Below are 19,716 nucleotides of genomic sequence, written 5' to 3' on the forward strand. Positions count from 1 at the left end.
TGTGTGTGTGTGTGTGCGTGCGTGCGTCTTTTAAATGATGCCCCATTTGTGAGGAACATGCAGCTGTTTGGCATTGGCAGAGAAGATTTGGCAAAACGTTCATGGTCGCAAACCACACACTATTATTTCATATTAAGTAGATTTTTTTTTTCTTTGTGCTGTGGAAAGGACTTTCTATGTATTGTCCCACACCTTGTCTAGAGTCTTCATTCTCAACTCTCTCCACAAGTATGCACAGATTCATAGAAAGTATTAATTGAATGCATTGACCCGAGCAAAACAATGTTCCCATGTGGATAATGAAGACATCTAATCTAATCAAAATTGTTGCATGACCTTATGGTGTCATGGATATGGGGGATGATACCTTTGAGGTGTACAGGTGAATGTAAGATATACTAATCCTGTCCTTGAGCTATGGGTTTCAATGAAATGAGGAATGGATAGAGAAACGTATCGCACTGCTGAAGGGGGCATTTAGTAGATAGGGAGCTTAAACAGCACACATTTAAGATGATTCACATGATTAAGTCACTTTGTTCAAGAATGGAACCTGCGGCATAACTTAAAAAATCCAGTGGGTATAGGTCAAAGCGTGGACACGTTTGTTGTAGCGCATGTAAGTATAGAAATCTCTACACTATACTACAAAATCTCTCTCTCTCTCTCTCTCTCTCTCTGTCTAGAAGAATTAGTTGAGATGTGGGGGCAAGGGGTTGTCTTGTGTAGCATTGATCAAGATTCACTGGTTTTGTCTCTTTAATGGAAGAAAAACAAAAGAGGGTTTGTATATTACATGAATGTGTTTTAAATTTTCAAAAGCATGTATTTTAGTGGAGTCTTCTTGAATGGGTAGGAATGTCCTGATGTTTGAGTGTAAACGGAAGGTTAATAAAGTTAATAAAGGCTTGGTTAAAGGTCCCTGTCTCTAGGTCTCTCCCTCTATTCCTCTCTTTCTCCCTCTCTCTCCTCTGTCCCTCTATCTCTCCCTCTCGCTGTATCTCTCTCCTTCTCTCTCCATCATTATTTCTGTGTCTCATGACCCCATCTTCATTATCTCACCAACCTTTCAACAGTACTTATTTCTTCCTCTTCACCATCCTCTTCTCTATCTCTATCAAACTTGAGAATCTCTCTCCTTCTCTTTCACTTTCTTTCATTTCCCTCATTTCCTCTTTCGCTTCCTGTTCTCGCGTCACCTCCCATCAACTCTAGTGTCATTTCCCATTCCGTTAGCTGCAGAGAGAGTGTGCATAATTTGTGCTCCCCCTTAAAAAAGCCAAAATGTGTGCTGCATAGTGAGCAATGTAAACAGCATTAGTCTGTCTGTCAGGGCAGGGTAATGATGACCAGTATCTGCAGTCTGAGCCACAGGGACCTGCAGTCCATTTATAATGCAGGGAACCCACTGTCTGACCTCGGTGGGCTTACCACATACACACAAAACATTTGGATAAATGCCTACATACAGTAGTACTATACTGACAAAAAAAAAACACTATCTAGCGGTCTCTCGCTCCCACTCTCTCGCTCTCGGACAGACTTGAACCCAGAGCCGTGACAAACACACAAGTTCAGTTCAGAATCCACAGACAGTCAAATGAGCCTGAGAATCAGTCCACAAGACAAACAATCTGATATGGAGCAGGCAGGCAGGTAATCCAAGGTCTGTTGTGAACTGGCAGGTCAGGAAAATCAGAAACACAATAAGGCTGGAGAGATTAGTAGAACACACAAGACAACCTGGCTGGGAACAGAGGGAGAAGGATTGCTAAATTAAATACAGGGGAGTTGAGGGAAAGAATGAGACGAGGCGGCCTGTCTTATTGGTAATGATCGGTCTGTGCACAGGTGAGCTAATGAGGGGGTGTGGTCAGATCTGGAAGGTGTCGTGGAATTCTGGATCAATCAGCAATTGATGAGGCGATAGGAGTCGAGACAATAATTCTAGGTGGTGATGGTTATGCTTTAATGTACATGATATCATGGGGAGAAGTGCGATAACACTCAGGTTGGTGGTACGGTAGTTCTGCCAAGAGCACAGGGCTCAGACCATAGTTATACTGTAGCTGATAAGGACGAGCTGAACCATGATTATATTGAATGTTTGGTGCTATTCTATATGTTGATGAATTGAATACCTAGGACCCCAATGGAAACAAGACTGCAAGGACTTTTTTGGTGTCATCCTTTTGGACAAAGTGTTTGACTGCACTCGTGCTGTTTTTAACTTTCTGTCTAATAAAATATTCAATCAATCAATCAAACCATAACAAGATGGGCTGTATTATGAAATTAGCTGTCAGGCCTAATGGAGACATCTAGGCTCTTACAAGCTATCTAATATCATAATGTATTGTATAATTATTATAAGTGATGATAAAATATAAAGTTAGATATAAGCAACCATAATAACAATATAGTATAATGAATTGAGAATGATTTAGAAGGCATTCGTAGAATCGGCCTCAGGTCTTTATGGGTTAAAGGCCCGTAGCACAATAACTAAATTATAACAGTCATTATGTGAGAGTCCACACTGATGAATGATACCTTCTGTACACTGTGCGATGTCGAAGCCCACACATGGAGGCAGAGAGAGCTATAGAACAAGAGACGGAGCTAGATCTCCACCTCTGACACTGGTGCTGAAAGACATAGGCGATATACTGTATTAATTATAAGGAGGCGAGATGGTTGAAGGCTACCTAAGGTAATGCCAGCCTACCAGCTAGTGTTAGCTATTCATAATCTCCTCATCTTCGTTAACTCATTAACCGCCAAAGTAAAACATTGTCTATAGACGAATCCACAGACGCGCTGGCTGGTGTGGACGTTGGCTTGACATACGTCAAAACACGTCATTGGCAGTCAATGTGTTAATAGCCTAAAGACAAAACTATCACTGATTCCAAGGGGTGCGACGGTGGCCATATTGCTATAAAGTTAAAATTCCAAAATGGCTGCCGTGTGAATATGGTCTATTGCATCCCAGATGTCCTGATGGATTTGGATTGGCTGACACTGTTGAAAGTGATCCAAATGATATTGTTCTCCACTATCGCTGTGATTGTAGTTGTGTTGTGGACTCTGACATACACTAGAATGATTTTTTAAAACAACATTATATGATGTGAACGGCCAACAAGACAGGATGAAACTATGCTGTTTAATAGCATTCAAGCTTTGTTTGTAAAACGGAGAGTGGTTGAAAATACCACAAGAACCAATGGAAATATGTTATCACTGATACGTGACACTATACCTCCTTCTAAGTGAAGAAGTATTGCCCTTGACCTTCATCTCCAAATGTAGTTTATTGATCTATATTACCTAAGGCTTTTTGAGTGGCTTCTACTGTAAGAGTATTATCGATCTGCATGTTGTAAGGCAGGCTACTTGAGCTCCTTTTACAGGTGCATGAAAATATGTCATTAGATGGAGCTGACAATTTTTGCTCTAAGTGAGAGGAGAGGAGAGCTTGAAGCATGCTTGATATCAATGTTGATCCCTCTGGAGGCATCATGGGCCTAATACAAAAATACATCTTTCATAGGTTGTACCCAATGACGAGGGAAACATGAATTTAAATGGAAAATTTGAGTTCTACATAGGTGACTATCCAAAATGCACAAGGGACAGTCACATCTCTGTATATTATAGGGTATAGTGAATACCCTATTATATTTGACAAAGGCAAATGTGTCAGCACAAAATACTGCTCGCAAAATTATATTATATATGTATTTGGTTATTTTTCAATGCACAGATACAGTCAATTAGGAAAGTGCTCTGGCAAATTACCTCTTATCAGCATTTTCCTCTCATTAGCTACAACAAACATGCTATGTCCCCTTCTTGTTAATCATTGATTTTAGTGTGAAAATAAAGGGAAAACCACTTATCCTTTTGTTCCATTTGGACCAATATGTCTTGTTATTGGCTGGTTTTGGTGACGTGAGGAGGCAGAGTCTCTGCTCAGTTGCCTGGTTTCCCACCCAGCTTCAGCAGGTGAAACTGATTAAATTCCCATCGATTGAGTACCTGTTTTTCACATGTGCTGCCCCAGAGCAGGTTTCTGGCTTGATCGAGTGGACAAATAGCCTTGGTAGAGAGGGTTATTAGGCTGTGTGCGTGCGTGCGTGTGTGTGAGATACCTAACCATTTGTGTTTGGAGGGGAGTGGAGTGCATGTTTTGGTGTAAGGCCAAAGGAAGGGCAATTGAAGATGCTGACAGAGGAGGTGAGAGGTGAGAAGGTGTGAGGAACAGAGAGAGAGAGGGGAGATTCAGATTCATCTGCAGCTTACCAAGTCACATGACTCAAAAACCTCACAGGCAAGGTAGTTATGTCAGAGACAATAGATCAACATACATACTGTACTGTAGTTCAGCACAAAAAAATGTATTGCCCTAAATAGAATAAAACATCAGTCTAAACAGTATAATATTAAAAAAATCTATAATCTGTACGTTGAAACTATACACACTATAAGATGCCAGGTCTATAAATGACCTGGCATCTGTCTACATGACATGCTATCTAAAGGACAACTGTCTGCATCTATAGCCTGATAGCAGAAGGAATGAAGGACCTACTGTAGCCATGTGTTCTCTTAAGCGGCAAATTATAACACTGGCCTGAGGACATTACAGTGAATTCACTGGACAGAACATGGTCAGTTTGGCGAATAATTCATTTCGCTTTCTGGGCCACCTGTTTCTCCCAAAGGAAGCACACGTCTCTTTGCTGGGCTCCAATTATCTTGAAACACACTTTCGGAACGCCATTTAGGCTATTCTTGTCCTTCACAGATAATCCATTGAACCAGCACGTAAATGAGAAAGTTAGAACTTTCAATGATAAAAGAAATGACATCAAATGAGTCTTACGGACACTAAAAGACTTAAGGACTACTTCATCTCCAGATATTCATTTATTTTATTTTATATGAACTACTCACCCTGTGCTGCCTAGAATTCATGAAGGATTTTTGTTTTTCTCACATACCCCCACGGGGAATAAAGAACTGAAGATACTTGATGAGTTGAAGTTAATAGGGGACCAAGTTTAACAACAGAAAGAATACACCAAAAAATCTGTTTAGAAATGCTCACAAAACTCTCACAGTATAAGCCAAGTGTCATGTACCCAGTCAAATGCTCAGTACTTCCAAAACATGCAACGCTATCTTGCTCAAACTTTGCTATTTTATGTATTTCCAGATAATCTGTTTCACGGACAAACCAGGAGTGTTCCTGTGTGAGTGTGCGTGCGTTCCAACTTGGCTCGTGTTGGTGACGGAGTGAAAATGAGGACACACGTGTATGAATGTGACGGTCTGAATGATACCTAGTTTATTGAAATATTCCTGCTGCTTGCTGTATAGTCGGAGAGAGAGAGGGAGACAAAAGATGGAAAGGTGGTAAGAGGGAGGCACAGAAAGGATGAAAGAAACAGGTCTGTGGGGAGAAGCACTGAATACCTGGAAATCTGCAGCTGAAAGCTCCTTTTTGTGATCTCCTGCCAGAGTGCAGTTCAGAGCAATGCACAATACATATAGTGTAGAAGCCAGGTATTGTCGACATGTTTATCAGTGTGAGCAGCAGGCGCACCTCGTCGTCATGAGATAGACAAACCGATGAAATCACAGCAAATATGCAAACAGGAACTGCAGTTGTCTGTGGTAGTCCCAGTGGTGAATGCTTTCCTGATATCCCCTCTCCTCCTGGTCTTTGTCTATTTCCCTGTTTGTTTGTTTTTTCAGTTTTTCTTGTCCTCCTATAACCTTACCACACTGGGGGGGTGACGAATAAACAACATGAAAATCCATTGGCAAATATATCTCATCAAAACAATTCGTATTGTTGATGCCTCATTCACAGTATAAAATATGGCTTAAGTGGTTAATGTATGTGTTTTATTTAATAATGATCTAAATCTACAAAATAAGTAGTAACTAAAGCTGTCAAATACTTGTAGTGGAGTAAAAAGTACAAAAGTAAAGTATTGAAAAATGTACATACTCAAGTAAAGCAAGTACAGTACAGTAGTTGAGTAAATGTAATTAGTTACTTTCCACCACTGCAAACAACAGCTGAAAATATAGATGTATATATTTTATGGTGAATAATTGATAACATGAAAAATACTACTCCGGTGTGCCCTTAATCTGTCAAGACAGACATTGGCTCCCACAATTTTCAAATGCATCTGGTCATCCGGTCAGGATAATTTCCCCACTTCCATTTCGCCTGTGCAGTAGCGTAAATAGCTCATACTGGAAAACAAATTAGTTGAAGCCAACATAAATTGCTGCTTACCAGAACTTTTACCGGATGGAATCATAATGGAATGGATTGGATTACAGACTCTTTACTTATTATCTTGCCCTCTCCTCTCTTTCTCATGCCATCTCCTCTACTTTCCTCTTCCTCACAGGGCAGACACGAGAAATAACTTGAATACACAAAGTTTACTGATGCCAGGTTGAAAGTGGTTAAAAGAGCGCAGACAGTAACCTGGAAATAATGATTATTTTCATCCAGCAGTCTTTACAAAGATGAATGGTAACGATTCTAACTATTATGAAAAATAATTGCTATTAGCTCAAATAATAGCGATCAAACAATGATGTAGTAATTCGTCTCTGTCGGGTGGAAACCTCATAATTATGTCCAAAATTCGAATAAAAAAATTGTAAGTAGCAGATAGACAAGCTCTAAAGCGCTGCATTTCAAGCTTGTAAATCTGCTGCATTTGTGTGACGCTGTAGTATGATAAAAGTAGGGCATTAATTTATGAAAAAACACAAAAACCTTAAATATGGAGATGAGAGGTTTCTGCCCAACGGCAACAAATTGTGACAGGCCTACTCTCCCCCTCATCCCACAGAGTGAGGACCTTCCCTAAGGAGTCACCTTTGCTGGGGAGAGACACGGTTCGTGCGCTCATGTACTACGCTCTGAAGGTCTGGAGTGACATCGCACCACTCAACTTCCACGAGGTGGCGGGCAACGACGCCGACATCCAGATAGACTTCACCAAGGCGGACCACAACGACGGATACCCCTTTGACGGCCCAGGGGGCACTGTGGCACATGCCTTTTTCCCCGGGGAAAGGTTCACCGCTGGGGACACCCACTTTGACGATGACGAGGCCTGGACCTTCAGGGCACCAGGTGAGGCACGTTGGTCATCGAGAGTAGTGTCTGGCTGGACTTGTACAGCATCTACCGGTTTGTCTGTGTATGCATCCGTCCATACGTAACGTGTGTGTTGTGTTGTGTTGTGATATATGTATCTGTTACGGCCAACGTAACCATGTACTGTATCTGTTCAACTTGGCTCGAACACCAATGGCAATAACATAATGATAGGACAAAGTCAGATCTCACTTGCAATGAATTCATTTATTTTAAATTCAGATGATTGTTTCTTTATTTGCACATAACAAGTCGGAGTACTAAACGTAACCGTGAATAGGAGGAGCGATGAACAAAACTGAGACCTAACTAAATTCCTAACAAACAAAAGAAAATGATGGGCTGGCCAAACTCAAAAGTGGGGACTTGGGAGTCTGGTGAGCCAAACACTATGTGAACAAAACAAAGGAGCTAAATTAACCAGTAAAGAAGAAACGCCAAAACAATACTTACTACTAGGCCCATTATAGCTGAACTGAAAACATAATACAAACTAAGGGAACAAAAGGCTGGTGTTGTCTGCTGGGGTGCTGGAGAGAGAATGAGAACTGGAGACAGCTCCTCCTAAAATAGTTCAACTAGCCGATATACATCGACACATTGTGAGATTGTAGATCGGCTATTTGAACTATTCAAAATGTTTTTCAAAATAGTGGAAATTGGCAAAAAAAAGTTTAGGGATAAAGGGTAAGGCGGCGCGCAAGATAGGGCCCTAAAGCCCTAATCACTGCATGAGGGACAGCTGAGACAGGGAGGAGCAATCACAATGAAGCACAGGTGAGTGTCTAGTCATGGACCTATAGCCTCGTTCCCAATCCCAGCCTTTACTGCGAAGAGAAAAGCCTGGTCACGATCTAATGCAGAGAGTGTCTATAGGGGCGGGACTTACGTTGTACGTATTTCCCCCGGAAACGACCAATCAACCAATCACAACACTCGTTTAATTCACGGAAAATGTAAACAGATTTTTAAAGGGTCAACGTCATTTCCTTGGACGGTCCTTCCGCCAAATTCCAGTACTTCCGTTTAGACACTCAACCGGCTAGGTCTTGCCCAGTGCATCATGGACACTAAACCAGAGGACAAAGAAACATTAGTGAACAAATGACAGTGCTGCTGTAGAAAGAGGTGAGTGCATAGTGCAAGCACATAACGGTATCAAACCCCGGAAGTCTAGATGTCTGTTTTATGTAGATTTCAGGAAACGAACATGGTTATGCAGATGATCTTTATTAATCACAAATCCTCCTCTCCTCTCCCATCTCCATATCTTGTTACCCTAATCAATTACCTCTCCTATCTCGCGTTTCCTCACCTCACTTGATCCCACCTCCCTCTCCTCTCCCTTTAATCTGGTCGGGTGGACTTGAAATTATGAGTCATGCTGCCTCACTCCCTCATCCGCTTCCCCTCTCCCTGTACCTCTGTTTCTGAAAGATGAGAGCAGAGACTGAGGGAAGGATAATGAGAAAAGGATAGTAAAGGGTGTGATGGTCATGGGGATCATTTGGCCAAAACATTCGAGACTCCCAAGGTAGGCTGAAAGACTGTGAGCGTGAGGCATGGCAGGACTATAATCATTATAGTCTAGAAAGAAGAGAGCCCTAAAAACAGTTATATTTTCTGGCTTCACAGTCTCCCAGTCTGCTAACTAGAACAGTGTCTCTTCTCTTCTCTAAACCAAGCTATGCGTCTAGCCTTTGTTCGTGCTCCATATTCACAGATTAATATTTGATTTATTCAAATTATGAATATACAGTAGCATGCAATTGAAATAGTGGAGACGGAGAATATATTGGTTACAAGCAATGCTTGTTATAAGGCGAAGAATTCTGCCGTCCATTCCTTCCCATTTCATCAAGAAATTTAGCAGATGTTTATTCTGCCTATGTTGGAAGTTTGATTGTAGAGAAAGAACAAAAACAACATTTAAATATCACAGCAGCCAACACATTCAGAGACATACAGATGCTGTATAATTATGAACACATTTTGAAGAAAGTAGAAACACAAATCTGTATTGATGAGGTGCTAGCAATCAAGGAATGCCACATGCCCATCATAAACCTGCAATAACCAGCCTACATTACTTTTGGGAAAAAAGAAACGCATTTCAACACTATGGGGAATGAACAGCGACAGGGACACACACCTACACAGAATATTTACAGAGATTGGAGATCAGAGGTTTAACAAATGAGTCACACTTTGAAATGCACAGAAAGTAATAGTCAATGCCTCAGAAATGATTTTGTAAAAAGGCTAATGAAGATAAATGATAGGTCAAGTGCACAAATTTAAAACAATCACACCATCACCGTGGCTGCGAGACAAGGGGCCCATTAACAAGCTAAATCCTTACAAATTCACAGAAGCATACCACCGTGCAGTAAAATACAGTCATTTAATTAACCATTAATAGATAGGGCCACAGAGTTACTAAGTATTAAAAAAATCGCATTGGTTTTTAACTCACTACTGATATTATTCATATAAGAGGAAGATGCTGGGCCGTCCACACCAAGCACGATATCTAATGGTAATTATGTGAGAATCCACACTGTGGTGTGGACTCTGACATCCACTTAAAACGATATGTTTATAGTTATCGTTAAGTGGCAGGCAGCTGTATACAGTGCGCTTGATGAACTAATCTGCAATTTCGTCTAGGTTCATATTTTGTGACACATTCTCTTGTCACAGTTCAATGCAGCAACATCAGTTTGGCTTGTCCCACTGTGGACCGCAGATGAGCTGTAAGAACCCGCATTAATGCAGGTTCAGGCTGTTACAGGCACAATCAGTGCGACTTTCACTGGTTTAGTGATCTCTGTAAACATGGTTCTCAATTACTCTCCCTGATCGACGTTCAGAATGTCCACTATATCTTGAAAAGTACTCCTTGTCGAGATGAATTTCCACTTTGCTCTCTGCCTCAGCTGTTAATCTGACATCGATCTCAGTTGCAGAGTGCTTGTCTAAAGTTTGCCAATCACCTTTGATGGGTCAACTTGTTTTGCAATGTGGGCGTACATCAAATCGTACATCATAATGTGTGCAGTACAGTATGTATGAATTTCTCCTTGGTTGCTCAGCTTTCTCTGTGGGTGCTTGGGCTCAGAAGCACCCATTTTTTTCCACCCATATATTTTCATAATAAAAAAGTGCCATATATCGTATCGATATCGTGAGCCCAAAATCGTGTATCCTATCGTGAAATAAGTGTATCGGCACACCCCTAATGGATATTGATAACCCGTTACTGCGGCAGGCTATGCTCCGTTGTGGAGAGACAGATGGAAAAAAAACGGAAGGTCATCATGGGTTCATGAAATTCTTCAAAGACGGAAGGTCCTTCAACATATTTCAGTGGCTTTGAACATAATTTCCATTAGCAATTTCTCTCTCTCTCTCTCTCTCTCTCTCTCTCTCTCTCTCTCACTCACTCACTCACTCACTCACTCACACACACACACACACACACACACACACACACACACACACACACACACACACACACACACACACACACACTTTCCTCCTCTATGGTGCTGAAAGATGCACACCGGTAGATACATTTTAAATGTTATCTTATTCTAACGATGCAATTTAATCAAAATGTGCCACATTGAACATGAGTGATGTGTTGATGACTTTTGATTTCAAGCAGAAGTGTATGCACATTTTGAACCTACGTAGGTGCACATCTTAATCGGAATAATGCGCCCTGTGCCGAGACTTTGACCAGGTTTATGTCTACAGTGCAGTCGCTTTATGCTTCTTCTAGCTACGAGGAATCAAAGGACCACAATGGAAATAAACTTTCCTGTGTTTTATCCTTTTGACAGATACTGTACAAAAGGATATATATATATGCACATTTTGTTAATAGAAAAACATCATCATCATCATCATATAAATGTGCCAACAGTTTGCCTGACCACACCTCATTTTAAGACGAGCTCGCCCATGGGTGCACAGATGGGTACAACTGCATTTGCTACAGTACTTACACAACATGGTCACGCAGCATGAAAATGACAAGTGCGACAGTTGTAAAATAGCAATGTTTTGGCAGACAAGCTGCGTTCGTCAAGATGAATGTGGCATTCAATGCCCACAGCTGCTTGAAAGATTTATATGAAGAAATTTACATGAAATGTGCAGAAATAACCATGTGGTGTTATCTGTTGAGCAGAGTTGAGCAAACAGAGAATTATTTTATATAGACTAGTTATTGTCTCCGCCAGGCCATGGGCATGGGGAGACTATGTTTTACACCCTGTCCGTCCGTCCGTCTGTCCGTGTGTGTGTGTGTGTGTCTGTGAACAGCTAATCTCCGGCACCGTTGGCTTGATCGAAGCGAAACTGTGCACACACACTCCCTGGATGCCAGAGCAGAATCTCTGCCCCAAATTTTTTACATGTTATAGCGCCACCTAGAAGTGGTAAATCACATTTTTTGACAGTGCTCTTTTGTCCAAACATCATGCAAATCAGTACACAGTACCTCTATAGTCATTTAACGAAACGGGTCTTTCAGATTTTTCATATTCCTTATTGGCTAAGATTGGCTTCCAAAGTTTGCAGGAGTGCTCCGTTTTGAACAAAATGCATCAAATCATGAACGCAGCGTGCGATTTCCGTGACATTTTGCACGCACATTACCACTAGGCCGAAGAAGAAATGCCACTTGAAAATGTTCAAATCAGCCTCATCATGGTGCTATAACAGGCGGATTCGCGTTTTTATCTATAACTGCATCGATCTGTGTAAAACTTTGTATGAGTACTCCCTAGAGGCCAAAGAAAAACGTTTGCCGTGCATTTTTCACATCCGCCTTTTATAGCGCCACCAGGAGGCCGACTTATGTAAAACACAGTTAATTTTTCATATTCCATCCTGATTGGCTATATGGCCATCCTGAACTTTGCACGCAGACTCGCACTATGTTGAGGAACAAATGCCATACTTTTAACATTGCCCTATTATTGCGCCACCAGGAGGCCGATTTTTGCACAATTCTTTTTTTATATTACTCCTTTACAAATTGTGTCCAAACATCATGCAAATCGGTAGACATTATCTCTATAGTCAAGTGATCAAGACATATCCGTCCGATTTTTCATATTCCATCCTGATGGGCGAATTCCAAACATTGCTGGCCCACAATAGCCTACCTGACCTGGCGGAGACCTGTGCTCCGAAATAATTGCAGTGGAGTAAAAAAGTACAATATGCTTCTGAGATGTAATAATAATAATAGCTAAAATATATATAGTGCTTTTCTAAGTACCCAAAGTTACTTTACATAAGGAATGGAAGGAACCAACCAACTTACTGTAGAATAAAGAAGTATAAAGTATTGAAAAATATAAATACTCAAGCAAGGTAAAAGTACCTCAAAATTTTACTTAAGTACAGTACTTGAGTAGATGTCCTAGTTACTTTCCACCACTGAATAAGACCCTCTGCATGCCGCTTCTACGGTAGCCTGCCGAAGCGGCTGCATCTGCTTAGGAAATCTCATCTTGCACATCATCATTCATGCCCGCTTTCACTTATCTAATCTAACCCCATCCCTGTCTACAGCCACACATCTAATACGTCTGTGTTATGTTATTGAATAGTTTGGCTTTGATCTGTTTAGCCTCCATCCTGTGCTTATTGCTGTTTTTTCCCTGTCCTTCCTCTGTTCGGTGACAGATGCGAGGCACTGAGGCACAGGGAAGCAACTTAATTAAACAATGCTTCATTTTCTTTGAAGTCGCAGTCTGTCAAGTCCCACCTTGCTGTAGGAACAAGTTGATGAATCATGTTTCCTCTGGCATCGCCAGCTTGTCCGTAATTCAGACAACGGTGTAAGCTGATGTTCTCATCAACACCTCTTATCTTATATTGCGTATAAGGCAGCAGGCTTTAAGTCCTTGTGAGGTATCAGATGCCCCGGTTGTTGTTCACATCAGCAACTTTTTTCCACAGCCAGATAACCTCCTTTAAAAGGAAGATTTAAAAGGTTAGGTCAGCTTTTAAAAGTTGAAAAGTGAATGTTTTGACTTCAGCAGATTGTGGAACAGTATAATCTTCTCAAGAGGGATGGATGTTATCAGAAGACTGCAAAGCTCAATAATTGCTTTAGCTTAATGCCCCTCACACTTCACCCCCTCCTTGCCTGTGTTGTGTTGTGTTGTGTTGTGTTGTGTTGTGTTGCAACATCACCTGCTGCGCTGTTCTCAGCAGTTAAGACCCACCTCCCACTGTTTGGTGGGTCTTTCTCTTCTTCCAAACTTCAAATGATTGCTTTCAACCTGGCATTACTATTTTAGGCACGTTATTATAAGATAAATCTTTAAAAATAAAAATAAAACAAAAAAACAAGAAAATCTATAAGTTTCAAAAAGTAGTTTTTTTTTTTATCAAAATGAGCTCACAATGCATCACAATGCATTGTGCGTTACGATTTACTAGTTGTGATCTAGTTGTAGATCAGCAAGTCTTGCTATTTGTCGTACGATGAAGTACGTCATATAGCGATGATATATAGATTGATGAATAACACGATGTGACGCGTTGTGGGTTGTGATCTACTGTACAAGTTGTGACTGTAGATTTACACGTGATCTTCATTTGCTCAAGTTGTGATCTACTGTATAGTGGTAGATCAGCTATATACAAAGTATATAGGGCTTAAGTGGTTAAACTTTTTGTCCTCTGTCCTTAAACTATGCAGATTTACTATTATCTTCTTGGGCTGATTATATTGATGGTGCTTTTTACAAATGTTGCCTTTAGTTGTATGAATATCAGAGAGTCCTTTAAACTCACTCAACATGTTTCAGACAACAGAGGACCTTGTTTTTAATCTTGATTTGAATATTGATTATTTCTTTTCCGAGGATCTTTTTTATTACTGATCACAACTGATTTTATTCGTTATTTATTCTAGTCTCTTGCCCTGCCTGCATATCATTAGCTCCCACATACTTAATCACCTTTTTGCTGCAACGTTTTCTGCCACTTTCCATTTTAACTACCGTACATTATGCACAGTGATGTTGACTACTTGGTGCAGTTTTTTAATGAACCTTGCCTTTCAGCCATGGATAAAGTGGCCCCAATTAAAACTAGATTGGCTCCTTTGATCAAGTCAACCCTTTAGATAAATTACCATATTCACTCTCTAAAGCGAGACTGCAGGACAGGTGAATGCCTGTGGAAATCACGTTCACAATCTTTATTTAAAACAACTTAATAATGTGCTAAAGTTTAGCACATTATTAAAAGTTGTCTAAAGGATGTTAGAGCTACCTACTTCTCTAATCTGTTGCCTAAAAGCAAGCGCAGTAGTTTTATTTGACAGTTTTAGTAACTAGAGATTTATGCGGCCCTCACACCTACGTCGCACCACCGATCCGACCGATTGGCCCCTCTCCCAAACAAAGAAACCAACAAAAAATAAATTACATTCCCAAATTATGTATTATGAAAAGTTTTGTTACTGGCAGTCAGAGCAGTGACGAGTTGTTGTTGTTTTGTTTTGTTTTCATTTGAGAAACATTGCAAAGCTCAGGCCCATTGACTCTCAAGTGGAGATGGAAATTCATGCTTTTGTAGCGTTATGAGATACAGTTATGATTCACCTGTTTTGATTAAAACAGAGGGAGGGCAGGGCCATATTTTTTGCCCCCGTGAGGCAACTTGTCTTGGACTGCACACACATACAATACCTGCCTCTATAACAGCATTAAAAAAACATATACTGTAAACAAAGCAATACATGCTGAGCAAATCACAAACCACAAATTACACATATTGCACATATTGCACATGCTACATATAATGCACATATTACACAAATAGTGATGATAAGAATACTATGAGTTGCGCAACCCCTGCAGCCTGAAGCACTGTAATTAAAATGTTCTTTTTTTTATTATTCGGTTTACATTGGAGTACTCCATAACATCTCGTCGCTCGTCTCCATATTTCAATTCCTTATGTTTTTTCATAAATTCATGCCCTACTTTCTCACACATACAGTTGTCACACAAAAGTAGCAAAAATATTATATATTTTATAAATATTGAACCAATGAAAAGTATTAACAAGAGCTAGTGACTAAATAATAACTACATTGGATCCATTGGAACACAGGTTCTTTTTTCATGAACAGTTTTATACATTCAAGATTTCCACCTGACAGCGATTATCTGCGGGAGGGTAAGAGCTCATGCTCGGCTTGAAGAATATGAGATGGGTCAGACAATATTCTCTGGGCTTGTCTGAGAACGGACTGCTCATTATATTAACTGGAGACTATGGTGTTCTTTCCTCCTCATAACCTTCATGGGAGTCTGTACCAGACGAGCAAGCTTGATTTAAATTCTGCCTTGAGATTATGCTCTTAACCCAGTCAATTCGGGAACAAATCTGTGTTTTTTAGATTTCTTTGGCTATTCAAAAATAGCAGACATTTGTAGATCTGCTACTTTTGAAAAAAAATGTGGAAATCTTTGAACTTATATATTTTTTTTTAACTCAAATCTTTGTTTCTGAGGGTCCCTGGAACAAAATATTTTGAGATGGGGGTGTCCGCGGACAAAATACATATCATTTTGGGGGTCCTTGACATTTTGACAGTTTGAGAACCACTGAAATTATAGCAACATAAGTTTTTTTTCAAACAAACTGTTAGGATTTAGAATACATGTGTAGAATCCCCAGAAGAAAAGATTTGAATAAAAAATGTTTTAAAAAAACATACATATTCAAAGATTTTCACGAAAAAAAGGGGGAAAAAAGCTGATCTACAAGCGTGGCACTCAGTGCCGAGTGCCACGCTACGAGCTTGTATATCTGCTATTTTTGAATAGCCCAAAGTGTAAAATAAAGGTTATAGCTAAAAAATCTAAAATGACACAGTATGCTTTCCCGGATTGAATGGGTTAAATACAGGCTGGTAGAATATGAATATAATCCTCTGATACACCCCATGCACCTTGAGTCTGCATAAAAGAGTCATCTCCCACCCCTTGTGCAGTAGGCTGAGAATAGCTGTCATTTGAACATTTCAATAATAATAAGTTGATAGGGTGGCTATACTAAATTGTGCATCATTTAAAAGAGAACATGGTGAGCTGACACTGTGCTGATTCATTTGGATTCTGAAAGGATATTGTTGACCCTGACATGCTGGATTCTGGTACAGCACGTTTCGGCTGGCTGTGGTTACCTCACTCAAACAACACTGAAAAGCTAACGGACCATTTTAATTGCAGTTGACCCATTCAGTCCGGGCTCAGCGCTGGGCTTGTACTGTAGATCTGCTATTTTTGAAAAACCTTGAAAATTTGTGCAAATCTTTGAATATATATATTTTTAAAGCGAACATTTGTAACTCAAATCTTTGCTTCTGGGGGTCCCTGGAAAAACATATTTTACAAATGTTTACATATTCGATTTTCAAAAATAGCAGATCTTGTAGATCTGCTATTTTTCAATTGCCAAAGAAATCTAAAATTACAGAGATGCTTTCCCGGATTGAATGGGTTAAGAACCAGTAAGCATTGCAACGTTCACAGCAAAATGCACATAAGAGCCTCGGGACAGATTTTAACCCGGACCATCTGTGGGAAGGACTGTAGTGTTATTTATGTGGTATGCACTCTTACCAGGTGAGCCACTGGGGCGCCTCTTGTTTCTACTCTTTAACAGGTCTTACAAAATGTTTGATGCCACTGATTCTGATTGCTCTTCACTGGCTCACCATCAAAAACAGGATCTAATTCAAAGTTATTGGGGTGACCTACAGTATATAGCTCTGCATGATCACCTGCCTACATTAGAGATCTACTAGCCCCTTATGTCTCCAGCAACAAAACAAACACGTACTAATGTTTTGTTAGCCAACAAATTGCTGGTAGTGATGCAGAACAAGAGGGGGGAAAAGAAAAGTATTCATTCAATTCCATTTCAATTCCATTTTATTACAGTGCCGAATAACAAGTTGTCTCAAGACACTTTACATATAGAGCAGAAACCTGACCAGAATCCACATCATCAAATAAAACAAAATAAAATGCATAAGGGTGGCCGGCATTTTTCTACGTTCTATTCATTTCTGTTTTTTATTGCCTTTTATATCTATATCTATATGTACCGTATGTATATATATTTACCGTGTAAAGCACTTAGTGACATCTCCGCTCTCGAAAGGTGCTTTTATGAATAAAGTGACATACTTACTTACCTCAAACTGAGGTCACCCAATGCCATCGTTAAATGTGCACAATTAGTGCTGAGTTGAAACTGGCCATTTAGAGAACAGCAGAGTTAGCAAAATGCTAAATGCCCCGTTTAGTGAGCCAGCTCTTCCCTGCTGGTTGATTGATAGTTCAGGTATCCATGGAATTTTTCCGGGGTCATTTAAATGAGGCCTGGAATTGCTTTTTTGTTTTGACAGGCAACAGATTGCCTTTATTAATTATCTCTCTACTGTGTGCCCTGAAAATGCAGACTAAATACCGTGACTTCAACAAAAAGCCTCATTAAGCAGTAGTTTTTTCCCCCCTTTTTTCTATGACTTCCAAATCATTTCTCTGTGTGTGTGTGTGGGGGGGGCGGGGTTGGGTGAGGTGAGCTGAGGTAAGGTAGAGTGATGAATGAGTGATGTATGAGAGTGTAACAGATGTGTTTATACATGGTGGTGAACATGTAAGCTGATGTAAGGGGCTGGTCACACCCACACACACATCACTACAGGTGCAGCTGCTTCAAAACGTCTTGGCAAAGTGCGTCGGCAATGCGGTGTGGTGTGTGACGTGTGTGTGCCTGTCGTTGCTGTGCTACTGGATGAGGGTTTGAAAAATGGGCTGACCTTGAATTACATAGTTTATCATAACTGAATACAGCAGATATAAACCTTTTTCGTCTGCATTTGCAATAGTCCCACCGTTCCTTTACACATCTCCTGGCATCAGAACAGGAATGAGTGTTGTGACTCTGCGTCTTGGAGTGAAAAGTTGAGAAACTTTTTTGCATGTCTAAAAACCGGTAGAAAACACACAAGAGAGGATCGTGCCATACCATAGGAAAACAATGGTTTTGCTGTATTTTGTACCCTTTGGACACGAAAGTGGAAAGTCATGTTTTTTTCTTATGATATACAGTACTATAACTCTTGATAGTGAGAAAATAAAGTATTTTGTAACGGACATAGAAAAACAGGTGGAAGCGTTACCCTGGGAAGAGGTAATAAGAATAAATATACGTTGTCACCTGGGGATTAAGCGTTGCCCAAAGTTATCCAACCACGGCTCCGGCTCATACCCTGCCCAAGTTAAGATAAGATATGTAGAGTACCGAAGTCTAACGTCACAGTTGAACATTTGTGCTGAATGGTCAGATGCCGTATTATCCCTGGAGAAGATACGGCGGTTGACCAATCAGTCTTTAAGCCTTCTCGGTCCGTCTACCACTCTATACAGACTGGGAATGTAAAGGCTGGGTATGTGTGAGAATGCCCGACTTGCGGCTGGAAGCAGTACAGAGGCCTTGAGTAGGGTTTAACCCGAAGGTGTATTTATTCATCACCACAGACTAGAATGCACAAATGGACCAACTCTACAGCACCCTTGGCATGGTGGCGTTTGGCTCTCCACTCACAGTTCCCTCCTGTTGTCGACAGGCAGCCGTTTATACACAGCTGAGATAATGAGCTTAGACTGCACCATGTCAAGGGTTGTTTTCTAGATCTAACAAATAAACATAGTAAACATACAATATATACATAAACCCACATATTATATTAAAAATCTTAATGAACTACACAAGTAATCCTCCAAGTAATTCCTTCTCAGTACAACCTAAATATCCTTTGCAATTATCAAAAACACATCACAACCCCCCCTCTGCCATCCTGACTATGGTCCAGCCCAATCATACTGGAGACACACAACAAGGTACTGTTAAACATTCAATCTAACTTACACTTCACATACTATTGCATTTCTCCATTTGCACTTACTCTTAAAGTGCCAATGTTCTGTGCAAAACTGTAAAGTGTCAATATGCAAATAATCAATTACAATGAATGTGCAAACATGGGTAACAGAGGACCTCTCTGTTAACAGTATGTGACAATGCAATAATACTGTTCATGTGATATTACATGTTCCCAGTTTAAAGGGTAGAATTTCAATTTCTGCAAAACACATTTTCTAATTAATCCAAGAGGCAAATCATGCAAGAATCTGTAATAAGTATAATTTCTTTCCTCTTATTTCAACCTATTAGTTACCAATTTGCGTAATAGTTTGTGTGTTAATTATTGTGACAAATGTGATGTTGCTAAATACATGAAAAAAAAAACATGAAAAGGCTGGCCACTTAGCTGTGCTCGTGTTGCTTTCTCTCTACAGCACTGCATCCTTATTAAACTTTAAACACAGTTCTGGGGGCTACATATTGTACATGCCATACAGTAGTTCTTAATCAATCTGTGTCCCAGTTGC

At 40.2% G+C, this 19,716-nt stretch overlaps 1 protein-coding gene across 1 annotated transcript in view; it reads left to right on the plus strand.

Annotated features, from left to right (window-relative positions):
* LOC311037470 (matrix metalloproteinase-17-like) overlaps positions 1 to 19,716 on the plus strand; it is a 112,332-nt gene that overhangs the window by 61,609 nt on the left and 31,007 nt on the right. The window contains exon 4 of the mRNA XM_084046646.1: positions 6,894 to 7,180. Coding sequence (XP_083902772.1) covers positions 6,894 to 7,180 — 287 coding nt within the window. The remainder of the gene's footprint in view (positions 1 to 6,893; positions 7,181 to 19,716) is intronic.

Source organism: Gymnoscopelus microlampas (assembly GCF_963454915.1).
Source record: "Gymnoscopelus microlampas genome assembly, chromosome: 21".
NCBI classification, from domain to species: Eukaryota; Metazoa; Chordata; class Actinopteri; order Myctophiformes; family Myctophidae; genus Gymnoscopelus; species Gymnoscopelus microlampas.